Source organism: Egretta garzetta, unplaced genomic scaffold, assembly GCF_000687185.1.
Source record: "Egretta garzetta isolate BGI_Z169 unplaced genomic scaffold, ASM68718v1 scaffold427, whole genome shotgun sequence".
Classification (NCBI taxonomy): domain Eukaryota; kingdom Metazoa; phylum Chordata; class Aves; order Pelecaniformes; family Ardeidae; genus Egretta; species Egretta garzetta.
This window is the reverse complement of record NW_009260345.1, coordinates 1,022,030-1,037,363: the sequence shown is the minus strand read 5'-3', so window position 1 is coordinate 1,037,363 and position 15,334 is coordinate 1,022,030. Positions and strand designations below refer to the sequence as shown.

The following is a 15,334-nucleotide window of genomic DNA, read 5'->3' as shown; positions in this document are numbered from 1 at the left end:
TCCCGTCCCGTCCCGTTCAGCCGCATGCCGAGTAAAAACTTGGAGAAAGGCGCATCAGATTTTTGTGGGTAGCATGTATCACAGCATCCCACTGTTCATGTAGCGGCAGAATGCGCTGAATCAAAACCGCAGCCACGATCTCAATTCAGATGTTTGAAGAAAAAAAAAAAAAAAAAAAAAAAGGAGTTCCCTTGCACAGCATTATTAAAACTTTAGCCTCTATACCTCAACGGAATATTTGATCAATTTTATTGGAGGACTTGGATTTTTCGACTGCGTTGGTGTGTTAACAAATGGTCAACGAGAATTGGCTGTCAGGAGTTACTGCTACTTCAGGATTGCTACTCCGGCTTAATTTTCTATTTAGGCAACTTAAAACTCCTTCTGAATTAGCCAGAGCTAATCCTTGGTTTAGCAGTTGGCAAGTTCCTTTACTAAATCAGCGGATTAAGTGCTGGACATTGAGAATGCTCTTGCGGATAGCTAGATAAAAATGCAAAATTTTTTTTCTTTATTTGGCATAGTTACTTTAAAAATTCATCTGTACTTATTTTTATCCCAACCATTAAGGACTGAGAGGGAAATTATAAATATTTGTCAGCAGCCTGTTGCACAGGAATCAAAACTACAATAACAAACTGCTGCATGTTTGGCAGGCTCAGAACAAAGAGGCAGCTGTCTGGATTCCTGGGTCCTGCTCCTAACGCTGTCATTTTAACATCACCAATAAGTCCTGTGAAGCTCAGGAAAAGTTTTGAAAGCGTTTTAAGGTTGAGATCTGTAAAAGGTTTTAAGTTCAAGCGAGGGATAATGCAATTCTCGTGAAAGACACAGGTTTTTAATTCAAGAGTGTGAGTATGTTTATTGAGAACAGGTTGACATACAGATTTTTGTTTAAAATAGCTGACACATTTTCTCTTTTCTAACTGCTATAAAGAACGCATCATGAAATTAAGACACCTATTATTGTGTAGGCTTCCTGTTACTAAATGAAGCCTGATGTATCTGACTGACATAATGTACTGATGCAGTGCTGGGTTTGACATGACTCTTTGGAGGAGTGGAACAAAAGTGCTCCTGAGGAATGTCGATTAACATGGGCCTTTGACATCTTGAAGTCTTTCAGTGCTTTTGAAGCAAGACTTCAAAGCGACGTGTCGGATTCCTCTGTATCTAATGATAGTGTTGACATGTAACTGTGTTCCGCAAGTACTGGAATCCAGATGCTGTTCTAGCTTTTATCTTGTTTCTAGCAAAGGAACCGATCCACCAACCCCAACAGAATGCCCTCCAACAAGTACTTGAAATGGCAATACCCGCACTTGGCCAAACAGAACAGGGGTCACCTTTATTCTGTGCGCTAATTCAAGTGATGCTGCTCCTGATACACGCTAATGGGTATTGAGGTAAAACTTCTCTTGTGTTAGCCCCTCTGCAGCGTGCATTTGCTTTCAAGTTTGAATCCAGGTACTGACAGGAGCTCCCCAGAGAGTATAAATCCTACTGGTCCAGCAATACTGCACCTCTCTGTAGGCACCTCCTTGCTTGCACCAATGCAGAGAATCCTTAAGAGCAGTACCATAATAGTCCCGACTCCATAATTTCCTTACGGTGTAGAGTGTGGGGAGTGGAGTTAAAATGAATGACAGCTTGCCTACCTGTAAAAAGTCCCAGCACGTTTGAAGAAGTCTCTTTCTCTTCCGTATGTTCCTGCACCTGTGTAAAGATCAACAAGGTTGCTGTCTGCTTTCTGGATCACTGTCGTAACTGCATTCAGAAATGGAATCGAGATTCCTTTTTTTTTCCCCCTCATTATATCTACTGGGAGGCTGTTTGTGAATTTTCTTCCTCCTGTAGCTAGAAACAAGTGTTGTTTTCCAGCCTAAATTAATTTATGGTCCATTTATATCCATTTTTGCCAATCTTACTTCTTAACTAGAATAGGTTTCTTCTAACCCGTTCTGACATGTTTTTCATAGGTGAGCCCTACCGGCCTGTTTTCCTAGCCTTAGCAGGCTGTATTTCCTTTACCTTATCATAAAACTGAATTTATGAAATCTAATAACAGGAGAGCACAGCTCTTCTCTTCACTTGTGTCCCTTTGAATTAATCTTTCCTGTGCAATCTGGTCATTTGTGTTTGCAGTATTCCAGAAAGTCTCACTAGTGGCTCAATGCCACTAATACCTCATTTGATACATCCTAAAACTACAATTATTTTCTTTGTGTCCAGTGTTTCTTATCACTTAATATACCAAGGTCCTTTTATCCTGTGGTTGTTCCTCAGTAAGAAACCTCAAGCTTTTAGGAGAAATTCCTATTATCCTTGGGTGCATGGCCATGTCCTTTTATCCTGTGGCTGTTCCTCAGTAAGAAACCTCAAGCTTTTAGGAGAAATTCCTATTATCCTTGGGTGCATGGCCATGTACTTTGCCTTATTACCCGACTCCGTTTTGGTTGGTGCAGCTCTAAAGATCATTCAGTTCTTTGTAGGATTTTTCTGATCTTTCTCCTTGGATGATGCATGCTACTTCTGAGTCATCAACAAACTTCACTTCTCTCAGTGACCTGAACACAAATGTAAGTGTAGGATTTGTCTGAAATGTGATTCTTGATAAACTAGAGCAGTAATTTCCTGCCAGGTCAGTAATCTCTATCAATCATGTAGCTGCTGTCATTTCCCTTTCAGCCTGTTGGTTTTCTAAGTGTACACATCTTTCCACCTCCCTCTTTTTCTTTCATTTTTTTCCCCTCATTTTTTTCTTCAGCTCTGTCACATCATAGTCAGTGTGCACCGTAGGATCATCTTTATCAATCAGACTGTACTTATTAGAACAGTCAATTACCATACCAAGAGAGATACTTAATTTCTGCGCATCTTTCTTCGATATCTGTTCTGGGCTGTTACTTTTGTTAGGTCTGTCTCATGGACTTCAGGGACTTCTGATGGGTTTTTTTGTGGGTTTTTTTTTTTTGTTTTTTTTTTTTTATTTAAATGGGTAACTAGTGCTTTCATGTGCCAGTTCTTGGAGTGTTGTGGAATGTACTGTCTGATTATGTGAACACACAAAGTCATCTCTGATTCCAATTTAGATAGGATTACCATACAATTTTCATGCATTAATCTTCATTGGCTCAGCCTGCTGTGATACATTTCTTTGGCCTGTAACAAAGGGGAAAATAAGAACACAATTGCAGAAATACAGCTGCTTGTTTAAATATTGAAAAGGAGTTACAGAATTTGGTTTTGACAGGAACTGAGAAGCAGTGCTGGAAGAAGAAAAAGAAGTGTGAGCAGATTGCCCAAATGCAGAAGTGTCCAGTGTAAAGTTGGGCTTCCTTCCGTATCTTCCACATCTTTGTTGAGGTGGCTGGCATAGTAGGCAGGGATCTTAAGGCCACTCTGAAAGGGTCAATTAGCACCTCCCCATTACCTCGAGGAAGGAATCCCAGGTATTTGTATTGAGGACCAATTTTGATGAGGAAGTGGACTTGCATGGTTAGAAGTGCTGTGAAAGTGGAGTTTGAGACTGGACAAGTTTGGCAGCAGAACCCACTGAGGAAAGAAGCTCAGGTAGGTTCTTATATGTGTTTATTTTCACTGTGTGCGAAAACACTGTGCATTTTCCCCTCCCTAAACGATGGCTTTGCATGTAGGCAGGGAAAGAAGAAAGTGTCTTTTGAAGTTCTAGTTTGTTTTAACAACCCCTTGGTGACTGCCAGCATAAAAAGCAAGAGAGAAAATACTCTTAACAACTGCAAAAATATTCCCAAGTGTGACAAATACTGATGGAGTTTCTAAGTAACACATTTTCAGTGCATAGCAAACAGAAAATAAAACTTAGTAAACCAGATAGTTGAGCATTCAAAGTAAACGCATGAAAGCCTTGAAATAATCTTTGTAAACAATTAATTGCATTCATATTCAGGGTGCGGGTTTTTTTCTGTGTGTTTATCTTTGCAAACAAAGATGTAGTGCCTTGATTTTTCAGCAGTTTTAACGTGCCATACTTGGATTCAGAGGTACGGAGAAAGAGATGATGTTTACTGCTGGTGGAGAAGGACAGCCTTGGCTTCGCTTGCAGAATCTGAGGGAAGGCTTCAGTTTTCCATGTCTGTTGTCCTGTCCTAGATTGTCCTGTTGTTGTTCTGCAGAGGATGAAGCGCCTTCCCATGCCATTTTGCACTCAGCCACTGTGGTTACTGCAGTGGGAAGCTTGCTGACAAATGTGATTATGGAACAGTTGCGTGCTGTGGACTTTAAATGCAACACAAGCAAGCAAGACACAAGAATGATACTTACTGAAATGAGCTTAGTAGCATATAGTGCATGATAACCAGGGAGCCAGATCTGAATGTTAGATGTGAAAACTATTTGCTTCAGTAGGATCCATTTGGGAAAACTTTTATATATTTTTCCTGCTTATCTCTCCTAATATTCTAGTCCTTTACATACGACAGTGTTCATCTTGCTGTTTTTCAGTGGCCCACCTGAGGCTTTCTTGGGTGTCATCTGTTCTATGCCTAGTCAAGTGGAAGAGGAACCAGGCAAAAATATGGTGTGTTCTCTGACATTTTTGAAGAGTGGAGCCGTGATGTTGAGGCGGGGGAGAATGCACATTAGGCCAAAGATGGAAGGACAGAGTGCAGAAAGCTGTACAGCGGCAGCGCACAGGTCCTGAGACAGCGGACACAGGTGGAACGAGATGCATGGGGACATACACATCTCCTTGGTCATTGCTATACATTTACTCAATGGTATCTTACCAGTGCTCTATACCCCTTCTACTTTTGCTGCTAGTCTTGCACCTTGCTGTACCCGATCTTCTGAATCCCAATAGAAATTGAATGAGACTTTTTTAGCATAAACGCTGTGATCTGTGATTCATGCAAGAGTAGTCAGTACGTGTTTTACACAGCTTGAAAAGCATCGTTGTTCTTTGTAAGTACTCAAGTGAAAGTTCATCTTTCAAAAACTTGTACTTTTTCCTTCAAAGTAAGTGTATGCCCCTGTCCATCTGCACCTTCATAGAAAGTTTTACTAAATCACAGCAATGTGAATTCAAGGCAATGTACTTACTCACAAACTGCACAAAGCAGCGTGCTGTGTTACGGGAGTTGCGCTGAAGGTCTTTTTCAGCCATCTGGTGCCTCCCTGCAGCTCCTGGGCACGGCTCTTCAAAATCAGCAGCTAGCTTTCCGTTCCTCCCATGGGACTGATGATTTTCCTGCTGTCCCTTTGTAAAAGTTCAGGTGCAGCTGTGACGTTACAAGTAACTATCTTGCTGAACTCATCCAGCTCCGAGGTCTCTTCCTTGTCTCTTTCCATTTACACAGTGCACACCTGACAATTGCTCTGCACCTGCTCCCGTGATACATGCAGCTTTACTTGCCGGTGTCTAGGAGCCTGTTGTATGGTTTCCCGAGCAAGGCAGGGAAGGATACATCCCAAGATCACAATTAGCGTGACAATTAAACCAACGAGAATGTGCTAGTATAGGAAAAATGTTGCTGCATGCAGCTTTTTAAAAAGTCCTCTGTTCCAAAAATTGCAAGCAGTATGTAGTTTTCCTGACCGGGTTTGTTGCTGCACAAGTGAGCAGGGCGGTATTTGAGCTTTGGAAATACAACGGAATCGGGTGTCTTGTTTCTAAAATGGGCATGCAATTGCTGTTGATATCTGCAGCGTTCATGTTTCTGATGATGAGTAGAAAAGGAAGCTATGTAAAAACGTGAGTTATGGAATGGAATGAGGAAGCAAGGACATTCTTCAAAGTCATGATATGATAATAGTATGGAGTAGAAAGGGTTTAGTGGGAGCTTGATACTGTGGCCCTGTGGTCTCTTTAGGGTTGTTAGTATGTGAAGCGTAAAGAAGCCCTCATAGCAGTGTGCTGGTAGGGACAGGGCCCCCTCTGAGACACTGTGCGTACCTTCTGCGTAACATGTCTGTCATCACTCCAGGTGCTTGCTGAGAGGATTCACTCTGCAGGCCAAATAACCATATTTGTCTATATCCTGGCAAAACTTCAGGGATAGCGGTTGTGCGCCAGCACAAGTGGTACCAATAAAGCTTCCTGGAGTAGCGGTGACTTTCATGTAGATTCAGTAAAAGCTGTTTGCACAGAGAAAGGGAAATAATTTATACTGTTAACACTGTGTCCACCCTAAATGTGGTACTGGTAGGATTACTGCAGGAAAGAACAACAACAAAACAACCCCAAAAGGTTGCATTCCTAACCAGTCTGGTTTTAGTAGTAAAAGCTGTTTGTAGGCTGGGACTGAGGACAGCATATTGGCACTACTTAGAAGAAAAAAGGCAATTAGAGTTCACGCATATTTTTGCTTTTCTCTGCTGCTGGGATTCCTCATGCTTTCCTTATGTCCCTGGGAGTTGGGTGTTGAGTGCTGGAGGCTGCTGCAGCCCCGTGGGTCGGAACCCACCAACATTGTACAGATTCCGTCCCGTAGTGACTGAAGCACAAGCTTTGTACTCCAGTATACTTGATTAGAAGGTGATCTTTGGAATCCAGTATGCTTCAACCTGTTGACGTTGAAAGCTGGTATTTCAGCATGTCCGTAGATAAATGGAGTTATTGTGCTGTCTGTTATAGCTTTTACTTTATTTGGAGCATTGCTTATGGATAATTAAAGTTTATAGGGAAAGGAATTGCAGGAGAGTATGCTTTTAGTTTGCCATTACTGCTTTTACCTGAGATCTGAGATTACTCTATAAACACCAAATGAGTCTCTGAGCACAGAGCTGGTTAGAATTACACTGTCATTATAATGAGTAAAATGAAGGCCAGAAAGTTAAGTGTTTTGGTAAAGTTATTGAATGATAGCATTGTGGTACAGCTGTTACACTTTGGCATCCTGAAAGCAATGCAAGTTTACCTCATTATGAAAATGTTAGATCAAGGAACCGGGTGCATGAAGAGCAGGATGTACCTCTTACTTCACAGCTTTTGAATGAGGCAAAGTTTATGGGAAGATGTAGTATAGTTGTAGTTAAAGCACAGCTCTGGAAACAACCACGGAACTGCTGGGCATAATCTAGCTGGAAATAAATACTATAAAAGGTGAAATAAAGCTTCTGCCATCTAGCTCGAAGAAACATCTCTCTTTGAACGTCAAGCACATGGATCTAAGTGATGAAAGACCTGACCTACTAGTAACTACTGCTGTTGCCAAGGCTTAGCAGTAACTACACCATGCTGAGTCAATGATTCTTCACGTTGGAGGACCCCTGTTGAATGACAGCAGTATAATGCTATCAGATTTTCACATCTTTTAAATCTGGCATGCTTTGCTCAGAAAGTTCAGTGAGCATTGTTTTCTCTTTGAAATTCTTCAGCTGCGTGGCTGATGTAGGGTTTGAAAAGTTCCCAGGAAGGCTGTGGGTTTTGAAATGCTATCTGTCTACACATGATTTTAATTAAAAATGGTTATTCTGCTGCATTTCCCCAATTTTTATTTTTCTGTTAAGATGAACTATACGTCTAGTCTGTTGAAAGATAGCTGTACAATGTGTGACTAGTGCAGGTGCTTTCTACACTTGAAAATAGTTCTAAATGGTTTTCTTAATCTCTTCAAAATTCAGTATTGCTATTATACCACTATCTATTTTGCAAATAAATGGTATGTATTGATGAAACTTGTCAATATCCATTTGACTTACGAGGCTAAGTTAAATAATTCAAAGGCAGATCTGTAGTGCTTCACATTATGCATTCTCAGAATTATTTAAATATTCATTATCACTAATAGAGAGCTTTATCGCATTCCTTATTCCACCCATGTGCCGTTATATGCTTGCCTTTTACAAGTAATTATTTGGATTGCTGCAGATCTGGGTAAATCCAAGTGCTAAAACCTTTCATACTTCAGGAGGAGAGTCGAAGAACACTGCAAAATCCTTAGTTTGTATTTATTATTCAGCTTTCAGTCATACAGTCTTCTTTAAACATAGTGATTTGCTAACTGTGTTTTGTATGTATTTCAGTCCTATAAGATCATCAATTTTGCTCCAAGTCTACTGCAAATCATAGTATCAGATCAAGTTGAATTTCCAGTGCGTCAAGCAGGTGAGATAAATTCCTTGTTTCATTTTCTTTCAGTAGAAAGTCAGTCTGTTAGTTATTTCAACAGAGTATTGAGCTGTTGCAATGTAAGTTCACATTTGTTCTGAATATGGAAGTGAAAAGGATCTATCTTTCCTACATGAAGGTCAGATAAAACCATGGGTGTAGTGTAGAGTCCTGCGTTGGCTTCCCTGTGTTTGTAGTGATCCCTACTGGATTGCTGTGATACTGATATGAAAAGAATTATTTCTGCTCAAAACTGAGTACCCAGGGAGCCTTAGGTGTTCTTTCTTCTGGTGGTTAAGAAGTAGTGATGCCAAGACAAATGGGAATTAAAAAAAAAAAAAAAGTGGATCTCACTTGAATACATTTCTCTATTTGAATCCCTTTTCCTGGAGAAATGAATGTTTCTGAAAAATGAAAAAAACCCCATAGTTCCCTAGGTCAAGGGTAGCCACATAGGCTTAGTCAGTATCTGTGGTGTCCGCTCACAAAAGTAGATATGAAGGAAGGTCACATCACTGGTAGGTTATAAGTGTATAGTCTGAGCATGTCTAGAAGGATTGCCCAGCTGTGTGTATGAGTTCAGGTATGGTGATGTGGTTAACTTTAGGGTATGCGTTTGTGTAAGATCAGATTCGAAATTGTCATGATCTATTTTAACTACTCCTGTATAATGTTTTTGACAGATAAAGAAAATATTCAGCTTTTTCAAGAAATTGATGAATACTGTTTCATTCACAGCTCTGTTTTTATCCTATGGAACAGCATTTCCCATAGAAGCATTATTGGGTTTTTTGTACAGATCCTATTAATCCCCTGAGTGCGTTGGGGCATGCTGACAGATGCTGTTTGTCATGCTGGCCTGTATTTATTCAAAGATAATCCAACTTTGAATGGTATTGTTAAACCATTCTGTAGTGAAGTTTGATGCTTAATCTAGACTCCATAAGGTCATTTTTGTAAATTAATCTCTCAGTTCAGTATCATTCAGGACAAAAAAACAAGTATATAGAACATTAATTTTTTTAATTTCTGTTTAATTTTTTTATTTTTTACAGAGTAGGGGTATAAAATAGAAAAGCACATTTAAATTACATTTGTATGTCAACAATTTCTCTGTGAATTTTTTAAAAGCCAAGAATTTGTATAACAGCAAAATCTATGGATAAAGTAAATTAAAGTCTTGGGCTGGTCTTCCTGGACCTGTCTCTTGTCTGAATATGACATCATATGACAAGCTGTTTTTCCTCTTGCTCCTATGAAATATTTTACAACTTACATGTTTTCATACTATGTAATTTGTCATCATCAAGAAAAATTAGTGTACCCAAGGATATCTTATTGCAGTTTAAAACCTTAGCTAGTAATCAACCAAAATAGTACGGGGCTAAGAGTTTGTTAAGAACATTCCTTTAATGTCTTACACCGTGTTTCCTCTGTTTCCTAGAGAATGCCTACAGGCATGTTAGTACTGAGGCATAAATGCTGCTTTATTTTCAGTTGAAGATTAACTTTATTTTTCATGTTTTTTCATGTGAGACAGAAGGGAACAATTCTAAGGGATTATGGGAAATCCTAATAGTGAGATAAAGCTTAGGGAATTGACAACACACAGTTCTGTCTGAATAGAAGGTAGGCCATGTGCCAGTTTCATACTGGGCATTGCCCCAAGCAGAGTGTCCCATCTGCGTGCACAATGATTTGTTTACACAAGCCTTCCAAAACTTCACTTACTGAGCTTGAGTAGTTGTTTTAGGGATGAGTAAAAATGCAGATAATTAGGTTTTTGTTTGTTTATTTAGAACGATGGAATATTATATCCATATGGAAGACTGCTGTAATAAAGAATGTACCCCAATAGAAGCTGACTGGAATACTATCCTGTTCTGTTTAGGACTGGGCACTTGGGCTGATCTTGTGTGGAATCATTAAAAAAATGGTTTTCTGACTCAGCTGTGCTCGGTGCCTGTAATTGTTAGGAATTCACACAGTGGTTTTCAGTCATCTTTTCAACTCTTTGTTCTACTTTCAACTGTACTACATGTTGAGCACAGAGTAATGTGAAGATGTGTTAGAAGTAAATTATTATTTCCCCAATGTTTATACTTAGCTGCCATTTACCTGAAGAACATGGTGACACAGTACTGGCCGGACCGTGAACCACCTCCTGGAGAAGCAATATTTCCATTCAACATTCATGAAAATGATCGTCAGCAGATTCGTGATAACATTGTAGAAGGAATAATTCGTTCTCCTGACTTAGTGAGGTACCTTATATTCTGTAGAGATATTTCTATAGCTCAAGTTGTTGGACCTACCAATCTGGATGTAGTTAATGTGAGAAACTTAATTTCTTGGGAGATGAAGCAAGTACTTATTTTGAAAAAATAATAATAATTAGTTTTACCATATTTATATGCACTTGTTTTCCAGAAATGTATTAACTTGGCTAAGAGGTCTCTGATGTGATTTGTCCTCTTATGGTATAGTTTAAAGTGTCTTCTAACACTTGCTGTAGTGACAGCTTGTCTATTTGGCTGATTTAGAGCAGATGGTATAGAGGGCTATCTGCAATACAGAATCACCCATTCAGAAAAATGCTGCCCAAGATCTTTTTTTTTTCCCTCCAGTAGCCTTTTCCTCAATTACTTTTGCAGTTTTTATGTGTAATCCCAGTATTTAAATATGTGTTAGCATTCTTGGGTTTAAGATGTTAAAAGAATGAAGAAATGCTGTTCTCTTTTTGCTGGAAGAATAGTTAAGATTCACAGACATACTACAGTCTATGGTTGTTCACCACTCTAATTCAAGTGAGGCTGATAGGATGGGATTAGGCCATAGTGTATAGATGTTAATCTTTGAAAAACAGAAGACAATCTTCCTCTTCTCTCCTCCTCCTCTCCACTAGCTAGGTGCCCAAAGATGTCTTTTTTTTTTTTTTTTTTTTTTTTTTTTGTTCAGTATTCATATCCAGAGTAGGAGTGATTGTCTGTAGATTGAAATTAGGATTAGAGAAAACACTTCAAAAAAATAATGAAACGCCAGAATGCATTAGCCTGCTATAGTGTTGCTGTCACTGGAAGTCTTTATGAATAGATTAGACAAACACCTGCCAGGACTGCTTAGATCCTGCATTGAGGCAGGAAAATGAACTAAAACATAATTTCCAGTTCAGCTTTTCTGATGTGCTCTGACACAGATGTCTAGACTCCCCACTGAAAGAGATAGTTGCTCCTTGCCAAGGTTGTGCTACAAGGTAAGGAAGCTTGTGTTGTTTCTGTGATAAATGTAATCAAGGCATGTAGTTTCCTCTGCCATCATGTCATAAATATCAAGGCTAAGTTTATACAAAAGAACACAAAATAATGGAAGTTTGAGGAGTTTTTTGAAAAGTAGTTCAGGCATCATTTCATAACCTGATATTCAAAATGCTCTGACATTACAATGACAACCTACATCTAAAAGGATTGTTGAAAACCCTGGGACAATCATCTGGAATAAAATAGAGGGTTTCTAAATACTGGCTAAACTTGTAGATTTGTCAGAGGTTAAAAAAGTCAAAGAAACTTCACTGGAACTCGTCTGATGTGGTAATACTGATATTTTTCACTGTTTGCTTGTAAGAATGGGGAGGGAGGATGAACCAAATTGGCAATGAGCACAAGCTCCAAAGCCTTGAGGGGGAAGGTAAGTTTGTAGAAAGCTAAAAGGGATCCATAGGTGGAAGGCCCCTTATTGAACTGCTTTGTATTAGTGGCTCCTTATGTAATGGGCTGCAGGAGGATACCCAAGGAAAACTAAATACAGAAGAACCAATATTTTCTGCAGACTTTTTTTTTTTATTATTATTATTCCTCAGTGGAGCCAAGAATATTTGTTTACAGCTTCTAGTTCAGTGCCTCTCAGCTTTTTTAGTCACACCTCACTTTAGTCAATTAAGAATCCTGTCTTGCCTCACCTTTGTGAGTGGTATCTAAGGTGTGTGGAGGGAGAGGAATGGTAAGATGTTTTTACCTAATTGGCTCTGCCATATGCTTCGGAGGTTGAGAATTGCTCTTCTAGAAGATCCCAGGAAAATTGTTATTTATTTGATGAGGAGCCTCTGACTTGGATCATAACACAATCCAATATTGTTTAATAAAAAATGTACAAATTCGTGTTTTTGTGGTTGCTTTCAGCCTCATAAGCGTGTAGAAGTATAAACATTCATTTTCAAAGTACAAAGCTAGCTGGTTTCATAAGCAATTAATTGTTTTCAAATATTGCCTGATGGGTGTGGAGAGGGAGGAAGAAGGGACAAAAGTAGCTAAAATGTTCTGAAATTAGTTTCTTCCTTAAAGTTAAATCCCCTGGGATTATTTTTTTTCTTGCTTTTCCTCTGCTACTTCCCAGAACTCTTTCAGTGCTGTGAAAATATGTATGATACTTATGTAATATGTATGTTGTGGCCAATAAACCAAGATTTGGGACCTATCCTTTAGTATTAAACACTATGCCATGATCTTTTTTTACTTATAATGTATTTCTTTTTCCCTCCTGACATAGAGCCCAGCTGACAATGTGCCTCCGTGCTATCATTAAACATGACTTTCCTGGTCATTGGACAGCCGTGGTAGACAAGATAGGCTACTACTTGCAGTCTCAGAACAGTGGGAGTTGGCTTGGGAGCCTCCTGTGCCTGTATCAGCTGGTGAAGACTTACGAGTAAGTTGATGTCCATCAGTAGATGAGGAATCAGCATTATTAGTCTCAGCTGATTACTGAGAGTGACATTCTTATGAGCACTGGCAGTTCTACAAGGAATTCGGATAGAAAATGGGATAATAATTGTCATATGCTTCCTTTCCTGCAAATAAATGAAAACTATTCATCACCTTTATATCATATGAGTGCATTGAAAGCAGAGATGCCAGCAATGATCTGTATGAATTTACTGACATTTTTTGCTTGAGGCTTTGTACTTTTGATCTGGTTTAACCCATCTGTGAAAAAATTCTTAAATGTTTATAACTTCTTTTGTTTGAAGATTCCCCAAATGCTGGGTATATGAATACAAATTATTTTCTTATTCTGTGTCATGAATACAGTACTGTTGTCATATACTTCTATTGCATGTTGTTACCTGTACCATCCTCCTGATAGTCTAAATCCACAAAGCACAAGTTAGGAGAAGTCTAGTGTACTCTCTCACTCATTTTTAAAACACAATTATGTGTTGTTAGAAACATATGTATAAACCACACAAAAGAAATGTAAATGGAGAAAGAGAATCTTTTCAAAACAAAGGAATTGTCTTTCCCTTTCAATTGCTGTTCACTCCTATTTGTTCAGCACCCAACTTGGGTTTGGCATTGGTATGAATGTCAGAGAAATAAGTCCCTGCTCCTCTGAGCTGTCAGTTCAGTAGTAAAGAACATTTAGTTCTTCCTCACGATATCTGCATTTATATAAGGTAACATTTATTGCTTTTCATTTCTCTGTTTATAGGTTAGAGAATTTGCACAGATTGTTGAGATGGAGGCTAGAGGAGGGGAGAGTGGAAGAGTTAGTGCTGGATTTTAATTTAGGATTTTAATTTTTTTAGGATTCAGAAACTAAATTGCTGGTGGGGAATAGGCATTAGAATCTCCAGTGTGTAGATCCCGGACCAACATTTTTGTTTCCTTTGCAGATACAAAAAAGCAGAGGAGCGAGATCCTCTCATAGCAGCAATGCAAATATTTTTGCCTCGGATTCAGCAGCAGATGATCCAGCTTCTGCCTGATAACTCCCATTACTCTGTACTGCTTCAGAAACAAATCTTAAAAATCTTCTATGCTCTTGTTCAGGTTGGCATCCGTGTAGGGGAAAACCGAAACTTTTACTTTGCTGGGCACAACGACCCCCTTCAGTACACTCATGGGTGTGATTGAATAAGAAAACCAATTTGGATGGGAAAATTCATGTACAATAAACAGCTTTTATAAAAATAGGATCTTTGTAGATTTTTCTACTTAAAAATTGGTCACATGATACCCCAGGTTAAATTTGTAATGAACCTAGGTACTTCTGCACATCCTATCTGTGAGCTTACTGGAGAAATGTTCTTATTTTTATAAAATCACATATGAGATATAAACTGTGTGGGTATCTAGACTGCTGGTTGGCCTCTGAAAGTGTCAGTAGTGCGTATGATAGTATAATTGTCAAGTAGTGCACTTCAGTAGGTGGCGTTTCTCATCTGAAGATCTGACAAATTGTCAAGACACATGCATTTTACAGAGATGAGTTTGGTATTTACAGGGATTAGTTTGGTGAGGAAGTACTTTTAGAGAATGAGAAACAAAATCAGATCCTACATAAGGGGCAGCCTGAAAATTCTTAGTGGGGGTTAAAAAGTTAAATAGTTTGTTATTAGATGGGGGGAGGATTAAAAAGACCCCGAGATCCTATTTTATTTGTAAGTGGCTTACCTGAGTAGACACTTTGCTTTGGATTTTGTAGAGAAGTAAGATTTACTGGAGAGTAGCTAGGTAGTAATTAGGAGTACATTTCACTTACTAAAATGCTATTGGTTTCCCCAAGCCCTGCGGTATAGCTACTGCCGTGGTCTCTAAAAGTCAGCTGGGCTATTGTGACAAAAAGAGTTGGCAAGTTCTCAGACCAAGGAACTTTCCTCAAATAGTGTCTGCTCAGAAATTCCTCTGTAACTTTTACCAAGAAGGATGCAGTTAGAGTAGTATTTACTACTTAATTAACTTATTATACTAGTATATATACTAGTATAAATATATATACTAGTATAAATACTACTTATTAACTACTTAATAACTTAATTAACCTTATTAGTTTTCATTTTACTTAAAACCTCATCTTCCTCAGAATGTAACTATTGTAGAAACACCTTCTACCTTTCTCAGAGAAAATTAGTATTTCATGACTGTGGGGTTTTTTTCTTATTTCAGTATGCATTGCCACTCCAGTTGGTGAATAACCAGACTATGACTCAGTGGATGGAGATCTTCCGTACTATCATTGACAGAAATGTACCTCCGGTAAGTTGTAGTTTTATAAAGTCCTCTCATGCTTGTGTGTTGGCATTTGAGGAACTGACGGTCTGAAGGTTTTCTAATTGTTTTTTTTTTTAAGATGTCATCTATTTAAGATTCTTATCCCTGGAATAAGTGGTGTTTCAGACAGAAACATAGGAAGATCGTGTAAACTGTCAGAATTTCAATGTATGAGGTAGTGACACCATGTAAACTCCAG

General features: G+C 38.7%; 1 protein-coding gene across 7 annotated transcripts in view; it reads left to right on the top strand.

Moving 5' to 3' along the window:
• Positions 1-625: 625 nt before the first annotated feature.
• Positions 626-15,334, top strand: part of IPO8 (importin 8) — a 52,213-nt gene continuing 37,504 nt past the window's right edge. For 4 of the 7 annotated variants that reach the window (XR_004842505.1, XR_004842504.1, XR_004842506.1 and 1 more), the window contains exons 1-6: positions 627-1,406; positions 8,005-8,086; positions 10,197-10,353; positions 12,632-12,790; positions 13,758-13,914; positions 15,031-15,120. Coding sequence is in view for 4 of the 7 variants with exons in the window: in XM_035898124.1 (XP_035754017.1) it covers positions 1,395-1,406; positions 8,005-8,086; positions 10,197-10,353; positions 12,632-12,790; positions 13,758-13,914; positions 15,031-15,120 (657 nt within the window). In the remaining 3 variants the exon portion in view is untranslated. Of the gene's footprint in view, positions 1,407-8,004; positions 8,087-10,196; positions 10,354-11,271; positions 11,343-12,631; positions 12,791-13,757; positions 13,915-15,030; positions 15,121-15,334 lie in introns of those variants that run through there. The other 3 variants (XM_035898125.1, XM_035898127.1, XM_035898126.1) reach the window with 2 other exon arrangements.